Source organism: Triturus cristatus, chromosome 12, assembly GCF_964204655.1.
Source record: "Triturus cristatus chromosome 12, aTriCri1.1, whole genome shotgun sequence".
Taxonomy (NCBI): Eukaryota; Metazoa; Chordata; class Amphibia; order Caudata; family Salamandridae; genus Triturus; species Triturus cristatus.
Window position 1 is genome coordinate 118,686,918 of NC_140595.1, and position 18,795 is coordinate 118,705,712.

The 18,795-nt window shown below is 44.2% G+C and overlaps 1 protein-coding gene across 1 annotated transcript; it reads left to right on the forward strand.

The window, feature by feature from the left end:
* Window positions 1–491: 491 nt before the first annotated feature.
* LOC146772816 (protein S100-A6-like) lies at window positions 492–18,081 on the forward strand. The gene is made up of 3 exons (XM_085638135.1): window positions 492–870; window positions 6,567–6,722; window positions 17,800–18,081. Exons 2-3 carry the CDS (start codon window positions 6,579–6,581, stop codon window positions 18,001–18,003), a joined length of 348 nt encoding a protein of 115 aa, XP_085494261.1. The 5' UTR covers window positions 492–870; window positions 6,567–6,578; the 3' UTR covers window positions 18,004–18,081.
* The last annotated feature ends 714 nt before the right edge of the window (window positions 18,082–18,795 follow it).

Below are 18,795 nucleotides of genomic sequence, written 5' to 3' on the forward strand. Positions count from 1 at the left end.
AGGGAGCACAGGTATGGGAGGGAGCACAGGTACGGCAGCGAGCACAGGTGTGGTAGGGAGCACAGGTATAGAAGGGACAACAGGTATGGCAGGCAGTACAGGTATAGAAGAGAGCACAGGTATGGTAGGAGCACATGTATGGAAGGGAGAAGAGGTATGTAAGGAAGCACAGGTATGGCAGCGAGTACAGGTGTGGCAGGCAGTGCTTAATTTGAGCCGGTGCTTTCCGGTGCTCAGCACCGGCACTTAATTGCTAGCACCGGTGCTACTGATAGGCTGCCACGTGTTTTGTTTCTTTTTACCATTTTTAATTTACTTTTCCAGCAATGCCATGCATCATTGTCGTTTTTTCGTACTGGATTCGATCTCACTTAAAGCAGTGTAGATTGTGCTAAGCTGAGTTTTTCCACCACAGTCTTTCATTTTACTTCTAGCTTGATTCTATTTTAAGAGTGGCAGTGCGTCCTGCACTCTGCTCCCGGGGCAGTCTCGGAGTCTGCAGCTGTGGCTGCTAAGTGCTTAATGTAACATTTTGTACCACCGGGAGCGGCAGGGCATATTTGCAACATTCCTAACTTCCATGACTCAGAGTCAGGAGGTCAAGAAGACCAGTTTTGTTGTAGCACACATGTCCTACAGAGTAAAATGTTTGTGTGCATGGCAGGCTCGCACTGCAGTTAATTTACATTAATACAAATATTGCTCCAGCACCGGAGGGAGCCGACTCACCGTACCGGGAAGCTGGCAGTTGAGGTAACAGCCCGGGGCAGGCCTTGCGCTGGAGGAGTTCAGCACATAAGGCGCACCAGTCTCTCCACGCAGCTGCTCAACATTAGAAGTCGGAGTCGTTAAGGCCACAGCAAGGACAAAGTAAGTGCAGCCTGGAGTGTGAACTCTCTCTTACTCTGATCAGTGGTCGAAGTGGGCGGGGTCGGCAGGGCACGGCGTGCCCCTACTTCTCTCATTTAATACAGTCCATTCCCCTACTTTATTATTTTAGATATGCACGGCCGAAATAGCCCGGCCGTTCGTGGCTGTTCAAGGACGGGCGGGCACAGAGGGAAAAGTGCTGTTGTTTCCTTCTTGTCCAGAGAAGTCGAGGACAGTGTCCACTTCTCCTGCTCCACCGCTAGCAGCCGCCCCCTCTCTTTCTCCTATTCTCTACCTGTTTGTCGTGCTCCAGGTCACTTGTTGAAAACCGTGACTTTTGTTTCCTCTGCTTTCCTTCATTCGTTACCCTGCTAAATGGATCCAAAAAAAGAGGAAACACTTTTGCTGCAAATGTCTTTTTCTGAAATTTTTCTATGCAGCCTCGGGAGGAGAGAAAACAAGGTTTAACATTTGAACAATAAATACATAACCAAATAAAGCAAGAGAGAGTGTTCGCAAATTGGCCTGATTGATTTCATTCCCCCCCAAACACATTTACGGCACTTTGCCAATGAATCGCTACTTTTCTTTTCTCATCTTTCTTTAAACAGTATTTTTCCCCAAGTGGGGAAGAGCGCCATTCATGGACGTACTGCAGTACATAGTACCTGCTTGATGAGTGGATTGGAAAACGTTTAATGTGATCCTTATCAGTTGTTTTCCCTATTTTAGTTCATAAAATGTGCACGCCGCTCTGTGTCCAGGGATGGGGTCTTTTTAAACCATACTGCCTATGTTTTGTAAGGATATCAGCAATGGACATTAAAACGTGTCCCTTCCAAGCCCTTTAGTCATGTGCTTAATTTTTCAGGCAAAAACGCTCATTGATTTCTGAATAACGAGTGTAAAAGTGTTAAGTTGTATTACCTATGAGTGTTTGCTTTTTCCAGAATGTTGTTACTTTTTTCAGCCAGCGTATTACTCTTGTCAAGTGTATATTTTGAATTGAATCTCATCTAGGTGTTTATAGAGGGGCACAATTTGGTAGTAGTTAAAGGCAGTGCGACTTTCTCTAAGTGGGGCAGTATGGTGTCCAGTGGGGGAGAGGATGTGGCACTTCTTTGGCCAGAGATGCCGAATTTGGGACTGGGGAACCAGGTTCAGCCTTTATGACCAGTCCACCAGACTACTCTCCTGAGAGAGCACATTCCCCTGCTAGATCTTCGAAGGCCCCGCTAGACCTTAAAAGCCCTGGTATCTTAGCATCAGCAGGTGGACCCTAGGGGTGGCAAGTGTGGGTTAATCTTTAAGGCAATCAATACTGAAGTTCACCTCCAGTCTTGTCAGCAGGTATACGAAGAAGCACTCCCTAGAGCGGCAGTGACTCTGTCCTTGAGGTCCCAGGACCCTTGAGGCCAGTCCGCCTCACCCATTGGTACCTCCATTTGCTTTGTTTCAGCAGATGTAGCTGCAACTCACCAGGGATCGGCAATGCAGGATTTGCACACACACCACAATAAGTTCACAAACTTGACAGACTCTTTGCTTCATGCACAAGCACTTTTAACATGTGCTGCTTGCTGTGGGGCCACTGGAATTATGCAGCAATGGAGGACAAAATTATGCTGCAGTGTTAACTAAATTATGCAGCAAGAAAAAGGCTGCAGCGTAATGCGGAATATTTCCTGATACTTTATTATTTTGACATTTTTACACATACTAACAGTCTCTGCAAATATTTTGACTCGTTAGTACCAGTTCAACATACAAATGTAGCAGTGATAAAGGTAACCACTCAACCTTTGCAAAGGGCCATTCACTTTGCAGCAACCGAAGCCACATTTTTTGTAACTTTTGATCCGTTTGAGCTGCAAATAGTTATTAGTTAAACGCGTCAGATAATGCAGCAGATGATGTATTATGTAGCAAATATGCCAGAGACATAATTATGTGGACAACATTTGCAAAAAAGGATATTTTGCCATTCATGTTTGAACTGCTTTTGCGGAAAAGGGGAGCAAAACTGCTGATGAGAGAAACTGCACGGCTGCGAGGCAAATGGCTTGTGATAGCACTTTGAAGCGTATTTGGGACATTCTGTGATTGGATACGTATCCCACTTTCTGAATGTATTTTAATGTCAATTTGAATTAAATAACGTAATGAGCTGTAACTGGTCAGTGAAATGTAAAACAAATACTAAAAATTGGTATGTTTTGCTCCTTCTGGCCACATCTCTGACTCCGCCCACTGCCCCAGTCCTCGGGTTATTTCTGCCCTCTGATTCTCCGCCCACAGTTCCCATACTTTTTTCCCCCCACTTCGACCACTGACTGATTATAAATATGCTTTCATTATATAGCGCTTGCCGCACACTGTCTTCCTCCTGGGTTTCAACTGATCCGGGTTTTGCTGATCCATGTCTTCCTCCTTCACCCCCTGTTGATCCCCCGTTCCATGTACCTCGCACATGTTTCTGACAATCCTAAATTGTCTGCTAAATTGTATGAGAGATTACTGCACCGGCCTCAGCCTGTGAGGTATTGCAAAATGGTGTTTGACAGCCTGTCTTGTGCTAGTCAGCTGAGACTGGGTGACTCTTAGACAGCTCAGATGCCTCCGTGTGTAACTTGTTCATGTTGGCCCATCGCATATCCTTCCTGTTGGGCCGGGTCCCGCGTGGACAGAGAGACCATTTCTGGTGCTTTGCAGCAGTTTTAAAATCTTCAAGGAGTTTCTTGTTGCTCAAATGCGTGTACATTCTGATATTTATAAATTTCCCTCGTCAGCATAGCTTGATTTTGTTTGCAAGAAAGTGTCACTCATAGTCGTTGAAATGTGACTCATAATTGCACTTTAATTATTTAAATGTCACACATAGCTATCTGAAACCTTGGCAGCTATGTTTCCGGGTCATGGACGGCAGAACCACTCACAGTGAAGAGAGAGAGATGCAGCCAAGGCTGTGAACGGTTTCTCTGCCTTAGGACGGAAATGAAAAGCAGACAGAAATACTCTGGTCACAAATATTAGAAGCACCATGTGGGGCACAGCTAGGCAGTGTTCCGTTTTTTGGGTATGGGCTCATAATAGCAGGTTCGTCTGACAACGAAGAATGCAGCCTGCAGGGGCCAGCAGCCAGCCTGGCCTGTCCCGGCCTGCACAGCTTTTGTATATGATCTTATGTTTCTGGGGACCCTGCGAGTGCAGGGCTGGGCCTCTAAGGACGAGGCTGCCCGCTCCCTGAGGTCCAGGTGTCCGGTGAAGAGGAGAAATGAGGAGCCTGGAGGAGGCTCCCGATTTGCACCACCTGCAGGAGAAACCTTTGGGGATAGGCGAGGCGCAAGGGGTGCACGTGCACCACATGCAGGATGAGCCACAGACCCCAAATGATCAGGCAAGGGCAGTCCATCTTGTGCAAGGAGAAGCACGTAGGCCAGTCAATGCACAACAGAGGGGTGGGTCCACCATGGTTACTAAAAACAACCTGAAAATGCCCATGGCCAAGCAGGGCCTGCAGTGCCTGCACCATCTGTATGTAACACAACCAGAGGAAGGGACAACAGCAGCTGCGCGACGATGGCTCTGAGGGCCTACCACCCTACAGGACCATATCCCTAAAGACTCGCTAGCTGTTGGAACCATGTTTCTGGCCGCCCCAGACGGTGTGTTGACCTGCAATCAGTTATTGGGGGCATGCTGTGAAGAGCCACGTTGCTGTGGGGCAGTAATGGAGCTGTCCACCTTGTCAAAACACCAGCATGCTCGGAGCTGCCACCTCTTCAATTGCATGTACCGGGGCCACAGTGTATGCACCTTCTCATTACACTGTGGCTACAACAGCTTTACCAGCTCCCGGGTAAATGAGAGTGCCACCTGCCAAGCCAAAGGGAGCCCGCCAGCAAGGTCCTGCAGAGGCTGGCACTGTTCGCTGAGCAGGAGGTAAGAGCAACCAGCTGCTGAAAGGGCAAATTGGCACATGTAGCACACGTGCAGTGCTTGAGGTTACATGTTGAGAAAATGGACTAAATGTCTCCGTAAGCCAAGAGCAATTTCCATCGGTGGGGGGGGGGGTCATAGTAAAACATGTTATCTATGATTGAGGTGAAGACAATGACTCACTACACCCTATTTGAAGCACTCACACATTTTGCCCATACATCGGAGATAGCATCAGGCTATTACAACCGAGCAATTTTTAAGATTGTACTGTTCCTGCTGTAGTCTCAGACAACTTAACCCGTTTTTAGGCCTGGCTTGACAGCAGAACTGTCACCAGACATTATGTGATCAGTTAAGAAAAGGGCTTTAAGCGTCACTACCAGGTGAGGGGATTTCGCTCAGCCCATATGTTGGTAGCCGGCGTACATCCACAAAGAATGCTTGCCCTCCAAACAGCTGTGAGCATTGTGTTTCTACATCCAGCTGGTCTTAGATACGTGATAATTTACAGGTTTTTATTTTTTACTCTGGCAGCACCACAGATGGAAGGGAGGCAATCTTTAACTTAAGACTTCAGAGGGCAATTTTGTATTTAAGAGCCCATGGATACACTAGTCCACATGGACTTTTTGTCTGCCTTCAAAGTGCAAAGGGTGCTTGACCTTATGTCATCAACAAAAAAGAGCTTTCAGAGTCCTACTGAGACAGGGGTTTAGGCTCCATCCACATATTGATACCTCTGCAGACCTAAATAAAACAAATAACTTCCAGGTACCAGGTATGGTAACTTGAAGAATCCATTTGACCTAAATGTTATATACATGACCCATAAACTGGTCTCATGATGTCATCCTATGGAAATATTACATTTTTCAAAGCCAACTTTTTCTTCTTTATCACATACGAGAGCACATTCCAATTTGTGAGTTCAGCATTCCTGCTGTACAAAAAAAATATATTTGCATTGATTGAATCCACTACCTCTATGCTCCTTGCATAATAAGAATCTAGGAGGGGCTGAGCCGGTAGATTGGAAGGGGTTAGTTACCCCGATCCAATGGTGGCTGGAAGTGGGTGGACTGAAATAAATTCAGTCAGCCCTCCCTCACTCACAGCACACTGCGTCTCAATCAAAGCAGGAGTTCCTCTATTCCCTTTGCTCGAGGGTGCCTATCACAACCACTTAAGAGGAACCCTGTTATAAAAGCAGTGTCGCACATGCCCACTATCACACCTTCAGCTCTGAGGGGAACACCACCTACCACTGTACACTACCTAGGGTTGCAGAATAGATTATTTCGCAGCCTTGTGCATTATGGAGCTGTGTTGGAAATGTAAGGTAGTGTCAGAGCTCATGTGGCTGCAATTGGATTATACATGGTGGTTGTTTGTCGACATTTTGGACTATGCTTGGACACTAAGGGCACTGCATGGGTGGTGAATTTGAGGACGTTATAGTGCATATTATGACTATGCAAGCCTAATGCACCTGGACATTTAATGGATATGACCCACTATATATCATGGAATCATGGGGTATTACAGCTGGCTTTCAGAAGTGCCATTTGAAGATGTGGGTAGAGCCAAAAGAGTAAGTGGGTGGAGCCTGTGGAAGATGTGGGTGGAGCTGGGAAAGTGGGTGTGGCCTCCTAAAAAAAATTGAGCACCTGCACTTAATATTTTACAAATTAAGCACTGACCCACTACCGTCTAGTTTTTCCTTCACCCAAACTATTTTGTTGTTTGTCTTTCAGGAGACAGTCGAGATGTCAAAATTTGTCCTGGAAGATGCTCTCTTGTTACTAATTGACACCTTTCAGAAGTACGCAGACACGGACAGTGATAAAACCACCCTGAGCACAAAAGGGGCCGTGAGGATGATCCAGACGGAACTGCCCATCTTCTGTGGGGTGAGTAGCGTAAGGCCCCACTACCCAAACACCAAGAGAGGACAGAAGCACTGGCTGGGTGTACGACCATTTCATTTTGCAAGTCGCAAATTGCGACGTTTTGCGACTTGCAAAATGGAATGTGCAACAGTGTCTCAGACACTGTTTGCGATTTCCTAATGGGGTCGCAAATCTCTTGCCTCATCAATATTCATAAGGCAGGTCACAATTAGTGACCCATTAGGAATGGCCAGCACTCACAGGGATGGTGGCATGCTGGGGTCAGCAGGCCACTCTGTCTGTGACTGCTTTTTCAATAAAGCAGCATTTTTTTAAAAAAATGCAGCCCATTTTCCTTAAAAGAAAACGGGATGCATTAAAAAAAGAAAACATTTCTGTTTCATTTTTTAAGAGCAGGCAGCGGCCCTAGGTTGTTTCAGACATTGACATCGTTTCACCAAATGCTAGATGTGGCAGATGTGACTTCACACATTTGGTGATATAAAACGGGTGGTCTGTTGGTCCACTTTTCCCCTTGACAGCCTCCTATTTGCTGCTGAGTGGATAAGCCAGGACACCGAGTGGGAAAATAGAAAATAACCAGTCATTAGAAGCAATACCCAGTGCAATGGAGGTACCATTAGCTGATTCATTTTCTGACCTGCTGTCAAAGGCAAATTAAGGTACAGAGAAAAAGTTCCTCTCTAGTCTACACCGTCTTCTCTTTGTTTTGAGTTCTGACAATGAAATAAAACTCTCTCTTGACAGACCTAAGAATGGTTCATAGTTTACTTCATATCCCTGGTGCTGCCTTTTTGAGCCCTTAGACCTTAGGGAGGAAAGAGAAAATCAGGAGCCCCAAAGAAAATGTGAAAGGCAGCCGTGAATACCCTCCCTAACCTCATAACCGTGATGTCCATGACCTTAGATTGAAGAAGCTGTTCATGTAGTACAATTCTTGCATGTGGTGTCATTGCTTGTATTATGTTTTCTAGTGCTTGTGCAGGATTCAATTGCCAAAGGTGTGGTATTGTAGCATTGTTGGCATATGTGAAGTAGTTACAGGTCTTACTGGCACATGCATCAAGAAAAGCTTTTGCGAGTCCTTAATTGCGAATATTAAGGAATCGCAATTAAGGACTCGCAAAAGCCTATGCATGTAGGAATCGCTATTAAAATAGCGATTCCTTAACATTCATTAATTGCGACTCACAAATTGCGAGTCGCAATTAATGAAAGGCTTCCCATTCATTCCTATGGGCCTCCAGGCCCATAGGAATGAATTGGAGATTGCGGGAGCAATTTGCAAGTACCAGTAGGTACTCGCAAATTGCTCCTGCAATTTCTAGGGTGCAAGGGTGTCAAAATGACACCCTATTGCACCCATGTATTTGAACTCTGCACAAATGTTGCATACACACATGCTCTAAGGGCATGTGTGTGCGCAACATGAAACTTAGAAAAATGCAAATAAGTGCATTTTTCTAAGATTTAGCAAATTACCATGAAGTCCAGCTTCATGGTAATTTGCTCCCGCTAATAGCGAAATCGCTATTTTTTTAACTTTAATGCATTCCATTTAAGGAATCTCAATTAGGGATTCCTTAAATGCAATTTCTATTTAAGGAATCGCTATTTTGAGATTCCTTTAATAGCGATTTTTGCATTTGGGATGATGCATCCCAAATGCAAAAATACCGGTCGCAAAGGGGCAGATTCTGAGAATCTGCCCGTTTGCGACCGGTTTTGTGGTTGATGCATGTGCCTGTTAGTCTACATACAGGGTTAATACGGTGTGCGGCGGAGGGCGACCTGTGTGCGAAGAGTATGTGTGGTACTTGGAAGCAGGAGATATGCTTCAGTCATGTCACTGTTGATTTGAAGCTGTCACCAAGTATGCTAGCTTGGCAAGGCGGTGTTGAAGTGGCAGTGTAGAATACTACATAAAAATAAATACAAACTCCGTCAGCACAAATGATGAAAGAGAAGATGTATTATAATACGTGCAGCATGGGGACAGCCAGCCAGCAGCCAAGTGTCCTAAAAACAGAAGTCTCACACACTCTTTTATTGTCTAAAACCACAAAAGGTGGTGCATGGACCTGAGTTGCTACATTGCTACCTCAAGAGTCAACTAACCACATGTCTGTGTTGGTTTGCCCTTTTGTGAAGACTTTCCTGACGTTATTCAGCTCTTAGGTCCCTTGTTTACTTGGGAGCCAGAGAAATGATAATAACTCCAGTTATGTCACCCAAGAAATGAGTTGTGGGCAGGGAGGAATTATTCTGGCCACACATTTTTTTACATTTAATTGCCAGGCAAAGGTTCAATTAAGCAGGGCAGCTGTTGGTTTACAGTTGTTTGAATAATATTCATATTACTTATAGAACAGTCACTGATATATAATAAGGACCTAATTAAAGTGATACTTTGGGATTAATCAATGAGTTAAAGCATTATAAGTGGACACATAAGAGGACTGGCATTGAATGACAGCCCTTTATGCTTTGTCAGTGCTTGTATTGTTTTGCCATGGGTTCGAAAAACATTTTTTAAGCTTCCGGGTCCTTGCCAATTTACACAATAAACATTGGCTCAAAGCAAACATACGTTTTTGGCATCAGAAAGCATGCTTTGCCGTAGCAGACCCTGGAACTGAAAGGAACTCGTTTGTGTGTGGAGGTAGCACTTGTAAAAGAGCAGAATGAGTCAAGTTAGTCAGTGTCTGCATTGGGCTGACTCATTAGCCCTGCTGTATGCTGTAGTGGGCAGAAGAACAATATGAACGACACAACAACAGACTAATAGTTGAAGAGTGCTGGCTGAACACCTCTATAAGTAAGAATGTTATACATATATAATTTAATGAAATCAAAATGTCTTGGTTAACAACAGACCTAAAAAGAACACTGCTTTTATACCACAAACAGGAGGTGTTGCAGGTGTGTATAGCAGAGCCATAGTTCAGGCCCGCGGCACTTTCATTCCCTAACAGGATAATCACCAGAGGAAATCACTATCGATGCCATTAACTTGCCCTGTTTTCATTTAGCTGGTGTTTAATGTTTGTGATGTGTTTTTGTGTGACATTTGTCACACCTTCACTGTCACAGTATGAGAGACAATTAACAATCATCATTACACTGCACTGGCATCAACTATTCCCCTGTGGCCCTGAAAGTTGCTTGTAGCAACCCTATTAGAGACTTATTGAGACTTCAATATCAAGAAACAAGTGGCTCCAGATGCCTAAACTGCAAACCCCTGTATGGTGTTTCCCTTTTGCTTATTAGGGGTAGATTCTCATATTTACATCCGCAGTCCACCCCTGCTCTTTAGGCATCATGGGTGAAAACGTTCAAACACCGTTCTGAGCACTAATCAGCAAGTCTAGAACAGACAACTTTGCTTTCTCCATTGTAATATAGAATGTTAAGAAAGAATCAAGTAAGTTGAACCATCTCAAAAAGATCAGAGCCTTTTCCTCATTGCTTTGCCAGATCAATAAAATATCGTCGATATATTGTTTCCACAACTTAATGTGGTTCACAAAAGGATTTGACGTGTGTGTAGGACATATTCTGTTTCAAAGGCATGTACACATAAATTCGCAAAACTTGGAGCTAATGTACTCCCCATTGATGTCTCGTGTACTTGACGGAATAATTCACCATAATATTACAAATAATTATGTTTAAGGGCCATTTGAGCGCAATCCAACATATACTCTTGTGGTGTTAGTAATCCCAGCATAATCCCAGTTCAGAGCTTCTCTGTTACTTCCAATGTCGCTTCCTGTGGGATGCTAGAATAAAAGGATGCAAGATTCAGGCTGGTCACAATGTCTTCTTCACTGTTGAAGGTCAATTCTTTCTATGTGTTCAAGCCATCTTTAGTGCCCATTCAAAAGGAAGGCATACATCTAACCAATGGCCTGAGAAAGAAGTCACAAGATTGAGATAGAGGCTGAAGAACAGAGCAAATGCCTGACACGATGGGGTGTCCGGGTGGGGAGGAAAATAATTTTTATGAACTTTAGGTAGTATGTAAAAATAAGGAACACAAAGTTCTTTTTAGATATGGAATTCAGCCTCCTGTTTAGTGATCCAGTCATTCTCAAGACCCTTCCTAACCAAAAATGCAATCTCATCCTGTATTTCGGGGGTGGGTCTTTTGGATGATGCATTTAATTGAGAGTGTCTTTATCCTTTGTCTTTAGATTTCTTCATTTCGCCCACCAGTGCAATAAAAGTACAATCAAAATACGAGTACAAAAAACGACATAATTAAGATCAATCATAAAAAGATCATATTAAAATACATCTGATAGTAGATAACATCTATACATAAAAATAAATTCATGATTAATTATCTTATAAAAAGATATCATTAAAATGAGTAATGTTAATATTAATATTAATAGCATAAAGCAGGCAGAAATGGAATACACTTAAGTATTACATACCATAACGGAGAGCAGCAGAGGGCTTTACCAAGAATCACCACATAACACCTAAAAAGTTAGCAACAGAAATGGCCAATTGAGAGTGTCATTTTAAAGTCTCAAACATTCACTATTATACATAGGTTTTGATAGAATGACAATTGCCCCGCCCTTGCCAGCAGGTATAATTACAATTGTGTTATCCATAGCTAACTTAGTTAGCGCTCTTCTTTCAACCTTTGTGATGTTATTAAAAATAGCATACTGATCCCTACTCAACGAATCGATCTCCTGCACTATCTAATGAGAGCTCATGGATGTGGTCACCCAATTATGGACCTATAGGGTATCACCACCCCTCACTCCCTCACAGAACCGTCCATGGTTCTATAGAATAAGCCTTTTTTAGAGAGAGGAAGAGGAAAAAGGAGAAATCAAAGAATGATGTGGCAAAATACAGCGACATCTCAAGGGACCACCACAGTGAGGGATGCAACACCAGGCACAAGCAAAACCTAATGCCCACACATGGTGTCACCATTAATTGCAGTGAAGAAACTCTTACCAAAGTGCAACACAGTTTTCTCCAAAAGGGCATTGGGCTTGTACCCACACCCAAGGAAAACATCTTCCAACTGAAAATGGAGATAGCAGAATTCCTATGGAACTTCTTTGGAAAATAACCTGTGGCTTAACTGTTAGACAAGAATACCGGACTTATACCTGAGTCAACATTCAATACAACTGACTTAGACCTAAGTCAACATTCAATCCGCCCTCCTTTGAAATGCCACCAGAGGTACTGGCCTTTGAAAAGGCAATAAATCGGTAGATTTATTCCTTGAGTCGGGACCAGCATACTATCTTTACTAACATCAATAAGGTGGCAATATGGTTGTTTGAAGTTGTTGTGTGAGCCACAGCAGATATGTTCAGGGCAGTCTTTTGTCTATATATCAAAAATACACATGTCCTGCCAGTTTTACATAGAGTTCCCCCATCTTGTCACCACTGGCTTTCCTGTTGTTATAGGGTTTGCAATTGAGATCTTGAGGGCCTACTAATAACAATGACCCTTCTAAATTAGAGATGTCTTATGAGAATAATGAACATACTAAACAGGTTTTGCTACTCGTATTTTCTTTAGTGGAAAAAATGGTTATCTTTATGTTATTATTTTATATCACTACAGTGTGTGACTACAGAGTATTCTATCTTTACCTAGACCATGACGTTTGTTTCCCCCCTAATATTAGGGTAACCACCAAAAATTAGGTATATGCATGTGTCCGCTATACACATGTGTGTTGTCCTGTTTGCAGTGCAGTGTCACTAATTGTATTGTGCAGGTGTATCTGCATGTAAAGTTCCAGTGAGTGCCAATTGTAAGTCCAATAATGTAGTTTTTTTTTCTGATATATTTTATGGACTTTATCCTAAGGTGTCAAGGTAAGACTCACTTTGACACCTATATTCTCTTACTCACTGGGTTATAGAGATAGGGATCCCATTGACCCTGAAGAATGCCCCTGACCAGTACTGGCAAATGCAAGGACAGAAATATGTTGTCTTATGACATAGGATGGGAGCATTATACTAGTACACCAACCCCTTGTTGTTTTCAGGCATACCAAAGGTACCCACTAAATAAAGGTAGTATCCTGGGTTTACCTTTAGGAATTTTTTGTATATCTGGAACCCTTATTATCCAGTTAGTTTTTCTAAGAACTCCCTCCTATTTGAGGTGAGTCCACCTTAGCAGTATTTTCTTACCAGGGTGGGATGAGGTCACCTATGATAAACATGCTACAAATAGTGGGTGAGGCCTCCTCTTCCAATATAATTGGTACTCTGGATAGCTGTTCCTTTGGGACTCTAATTGGAATACCCTTGCTATAGACCAGGAATTGGGCCTTACATCTCCAGCCATCGCACATTGTGTTTGCTTGATTATTGATTGTGGAGTGCGTACCTCCATCTCTCCCGTTGTGTTACGAGGTGATTCTACAGTGGATATTTACATAGATAACAATAGCAATGAAGGGCTTTAGAAAGGTAAGCCTTGCATCGTGTGTCGCATTGCAGAAAGTTATTGCCTGGATTTAAATACATGTGTTAGCATTACAAACTAAACAAAACAGTTATGTATGTGACCTGCACATCATTCAGCATTCAGTGTTTGCACCCAATTCACAAAGCTATGCATGTACATTGAACTTACAAGCGCAAATGGCTTGATTTACGAATGCAAACTATCTTTTGAAATTAGCAATAGGAAATGTGTGCTTGTAAATAGTTTTACTCGGGCATAATAGCTTCTAGAACAGGTTTCCACGAGTGCTCTGAAAACCTGTGTAAATTACAAAACTTTGTGAATCTGCATCCAATAGACGGAGTAAACCCACAGAAGCATCAGTATGATATTTTATTATAAAGAAAAGAAGCCCTTTGTGCTAAATTTTAAGTGTGTGTTCGATGTAACAGGCATGTCCAGTTATGCTACTTATCATCCCTCATAGATAATGGCACTTTTAAAAAATGCTGAGCAGTGTGCATACTGACCCGACATCTGTGTGAATTATTTAACCCTGGGCGTAGTTTGCGTAGTAGTGCTACGCTACGCGAAGTGCACTGCGCACTACGCAAGCTACGCGTAGCTACGCAAGCTGCGTAGTGCGGTAGGGAAAATGCTGTTCCCACTGATTGCACAGTGCCGGATGCTTGTCCGCATTGTACAATCATTGCAAACGGCATCTTTCACAGTGCAAGCGGTCGTTTTCTGCCGCTCGAGTAGATATGTACTTGAGCGGCAGTTTTCTCAACGTGGACTGGTAGTTTCTCATCGCGAGCGGTCGCGAGCATACGGGACCACTCGCAATGAGAAACCTGATCTCCGCGCGTTGAGAATCTCGCCGGGAGGTTTATTTTCCACGCTAGCGATCGGCAACTTGATGTTGCTGATCACGAACGAGGAAAAAGTCTCGCCGGGATGTCATTTTGCTCGCTCGCGGTCGCCCACTTGACGTTGAGGACCGCGAGCAAGCAAAAAATGCATGATACGCTAAGCCTTTTTGCACTGTGCTACATGCAATTCACGTAGCGCGTAGTTGCGCAAACTACGCAAACTACACGAGCGTAGCGTAGTCCTACGCCCAGGGTTAATTATCATTTGCACACAGTGTGAGGTCAGTGTTAAAACCCTATTATTATACATTTTTACCACATCATCGGCAGGATAAAATTGCATTAAAGCATGCAAAAACATTGCTGACTACCACCTACAAATGCTAGTAGTGAATGTGGATGTAAAAGTGTATTAAAGCCTGCGATAACCGTGTTTTGGAGTATCCTTTCTGCACAACAAAATGCTACCTTGGGAGGGACGCCCTAGATGGAATTTTTCTGATAACGTGTTTCACCTTCTGAATTAGCACTGCTCTCTCGATGAGAAGCACTGTGCTTCATTCAATTTCCTGTATGATCAATAGTGTTCTATGGACCTTAGGCCATTTCATATGTTGACCTTGAGTATTCATGTTCTATACTCGTTTTTGAGACACTGTATGGTCTGTCAAGCAAGTGCTTTAGCGCGGAGACCTACTTTATCATTTTTGGGCATCTGCCGCTGGTTTAAAGTTAAGCTTGGGCCTTCAATCTCATGCTGAGATGGCCTAAAATCTTTGGCATTAGCTTAGTTTCCGAAGCATAGTGTTTGCGATATTGACGTAGACCAATCACTAGTGAAGGCTGCGATAGAGCGCGATTACTTGGAGGAGACCCTACCTTACCACACTACATTTAGCCCTACATTTATACCGTTAGATCCCCCACAGTGCTCCCATTCCACCGATGATGTGTGTCCACTTAGTAAACACTCACTCTTTAGGGAGTAGCCTGCTTTTCTACTACTCACTGCATTTAGTGAGTTCACGCTTATTGCCCGGCCACCCCCCCTGCAAATTGTCCCGGCCATATTACTTCAACCTCCTCCCAGCCTGTCGCTCAGACCTACTCCCTTATTCTGTTTCAGTTTGTCGTTCTACTGTGACTGCTCCCGCTGCCCTGTCCACTCACTCCCACCACCCCGCCATAGTGCATGTGGCTTCCCATGGTCCTTACCACCGCATTTTCCTCCTACCCTTTTACATTGGTTACTCCATCTCACAGTCCCTGTCATATAATTCTGCTCCTACCCTCAGCGTTTCCTACCGCATGACTCTGCCTGACCACCCACCGGGCACATACTCTTAATCTGGCCACGCTCCCTTCTTCCCCTCAGCCTATCTCTACCATTCACGTGGGTACTACTCGTTCACTCCATTCCTAGCACCTCACCACTTCCTCGTTCTATGTCTACTCATGTCATTTGTCTTACTCCCTCTCACTTCCGCTATCCTCGGCCTCTGCTTCTAGCTCCTCCTGTGCTCCCACAGCTTCCTGTACAGGGGCTGCCCCCCTCACTCCCTCTCAGCCACGGTCTCAGCGCCCTTTAATCCCGTCCACAATACCCCATCACCCCTCCATGCCATGCATGTATTGCTTTTTCATCCACCCCTTCCCTGACATGCTCTCAGCACCCCTTTCATCTTGTGCAGGAGTACACCTCACGCCCTCCATGGTACACAGTGCCCACATCTTCCAGAGTCAGGGAGCGTACCAGGGGCGGCTCCTCCGTTATGGGGGATGAGCGTTGCCTCCCCTGCTGAAAGCCAGCAGAGGCAAACAACAACATTAAATTATGATGAAACATTTGTATTATCATTTTATTTTTTGTCCTGCAGGCTGCGAGCCTGGAGAGGGGGGGCATCCATACTGACGCAGCAGCTGCAGCACCAGGGAGGAGGGGGAGGGCTGGGCACTGCTAACTGCGCATGACGGTTTTGCCGGGCCTCTGGGGCCGGCCAAACCGTCACATGCACTTAACCTTTTTCCACCTGGCTCTGTTGCACAGCCGGGTGGAGAACCAACACAGGCTCCCAGTCCTTGCTGAGTGCCGAACCAGGGTGCTCAGACCAATCCCAGTGCTGCTCACATGCTGGGAATAGTATTCCCAGCATGAGAGCAGCTCTGGGATTGGCACCTGGGAGCCTGCGCAGTTGTGCAGCAGTTCTTGGACGTGCGGGAAATGAGTATCGGGGACCAAGGCGGCAGCCATCGGAGCAGGTAAGTGCAAATTGAAATATTTATAATTATGTCTTTTTTAGCTTGTATTCCCCCTGCCCCCGCCGCACTACTACGCTGTACAAGCGACCGCTACTGAAGGGTACTTCACCTCCTCCCCGCTATGCATACGACACGCTTCCTCGAAGAGCTGCCCCGACCCACTCCCTTCAATGCTCCGAGTGCCATTGCCTGATGTCACACATTTGGCAATGGAATGTCACTCATACGCTCACTGAAGCCATGGAACTGTCACACATGAGCAGTCTGAAAACTTGGCAGCTTTGCTCCAGTATAGGGTAAATCCCAATATTCCTTACCTGAAATGCACTTCGTGTCCTGCCGACCTGTAGTGTGTACCAATGTAGGGAGTGTGTCTTCACGCCATCTAGCCTTTTACAAGAAAATGTACTTTATTGACCCTGTAAATACATATGTGGTGCACACCAGGTGAAAAATGCTTTGGCAAGTCCCTCATGCATGTAAAACAGTCTTTTCAAACAGTTTTCCTGGAAAAAGAATTCTCTCTAGACATTGTCATTCTTTGCAAGATTCATAGATATATTTTCGCTTCTAAGTCAGTTTTTTTTTTAGATTTTCTCATTGGTGTGAAGCAAACGTTGACTTTTGTAGCGTGCCCCTGCAGTCAGATTTAATCTTAGAATGGGTAAAATAAGTGCCTGAGATGTTCTTGTGTACACTCTTGTAGACCTCTGCAGCCACAGAGTACAGTTCATGCCTCAATTTTTCCAACTTGCACTGTCTGCATTTCATGCATTAGATCAGATAGATTCCGAGTCATATGTATGAACTTTACCCACCTCAACCGCATACTAGCTGGCTCTCATCTTTGCACCGAGCCAGTTCAGCTCTTCAAGATACGGCCCCAGTTAATAAAGCCTGATGTACAGTCAGAAAATGTGATACTTAGTTCTACATCCTAATTTAGCATAAAGCAAAGGCCAGAGACTTAAGGATTCTCTCAAAAATGGCAAAAAATTGACTAAAGCGCAATATGCTTGGCCCATTCCCTACATGTTTGCACCAGTGCAAAGTTTATGCAGTGCTTAATTTGAACTGGTGTGCTTGGCACCGGTACTTATTGTCAAAACCTGTACTTAGGACAGTCTGCCACATGGTGGCGGTGTTTGACTAATTTAGAGATAAGCACAGCTACAGTTGTTTATTAATTCAATATGCATTAAAAATGACTATAACTTGCTGCTAAAGCCTTTCTTATAGCTTTGGAACCTGGAATAGTCTGAACCATCACACTTGTAGCAGTGTGATGGTTAGTAGTTGTGTTGGTACTATCCTTGGCAGCGCTGGTGGGGGCAATGGGTGGTGCTAGCTGCAGTGGAGTCATGACGAGGGCCCTGGCACTTATTTCATCACTATTCAAGCTTTGAGTTTATGCAATGTGGTTCATCTCTTTTGCTTCATACCTGAGTCTGATTTTCAACGTGCCCCATCTTGCTTTCTCTTCACGGCAGAAAAATGTGACTGAGGAAGAATGCCTTGAGATCATCGATATCATCGACACTCGCAAGAATGGCCTGATCGACTTCTCTGAGTATATCACTTTCCTGACCTACATCGCTAAGAAGTTCCATCAGGACCTGAGCGCAGCGGAAAAGAAGAAGGAGAGCGATGTATGTATGGCGAGTCCTGCACCTGCGACACCAACTGAGAAGTGACCGTGCCTAGGCCATTGCCCCATCTCCTCCACTTGAGTGGGCAGGAACAATTTCTAATAAAACATGTGCGCAAATATTTCCAAGTTTAAGTGTTCAATTAATTGCACACTTGTTACTTCAAGATCAATATTTTTGACCAACTTAGTCCTCTTTAAAGAAAATAAAGTAACAGTGTTACGAAATGTGTTTATTTGGGGTGGCATAGCTGTCATTGGTGCAGCTGATGCCCTGGCACCAGGCCCATAGGTGTGAGGGTTTCACCGCAACCAAACTGGTGTGCTCTACTACTTAAGTGGGATTAGGGGCCATTTTCTTTCCTTGCATTAGGATAAAAGGTACCCATACTACGCCACTGTTTATTTACCTCTCAGAGTTTTGTGTAGCACCTACATATCACCTTTTGGACTCTTCAGCATGTTGAGGGGCCTAATCTGAGTCCCATGTTTTTGGTGGGGTATTAGAACATCCAGTAAATACAACTATCTCAGGGTGCGTATTTACCAAATCTGACATTGCTGCAACATACTGATGTTTTTTTAATAAGGGTTAGCACATTGAATCTAAGTGCTACAGTTACTAAGGCTTTGTGCCATTGCAAAATGATGCAAAGCTATGCATTATATACTTTCCAGCATGTTGGAGCTCGGCCCCACTCAAACTTTTATCTCTAGAGCGGCGACCTTTATAGCAGCATGAGAAGTAAAGGAAGAAAACTATCACTTGTTAACATCTCAATACAGTGTAACCAAATGTGGCCACACAATAACCCACTCGACAACTTACTCTGAGGTT

Bases quoted from the DNA above. Each gene is read 5' to 3' on its own strand.
- LOC146772816 (XM_085638135.1), top strand. From the start codon at position 6,579: ATGTCAAAATTTGTCCTGGAAGATGCTCTCTTGTTACTAATTGACACC. The intron at 6,723-17,799 runs GTGAGTAGCGTA...TCTTCACGGCAG, and splicing joins AACTGCCCATCTTCTGTGGG to AAAAATGTGACTGAGGAAGA.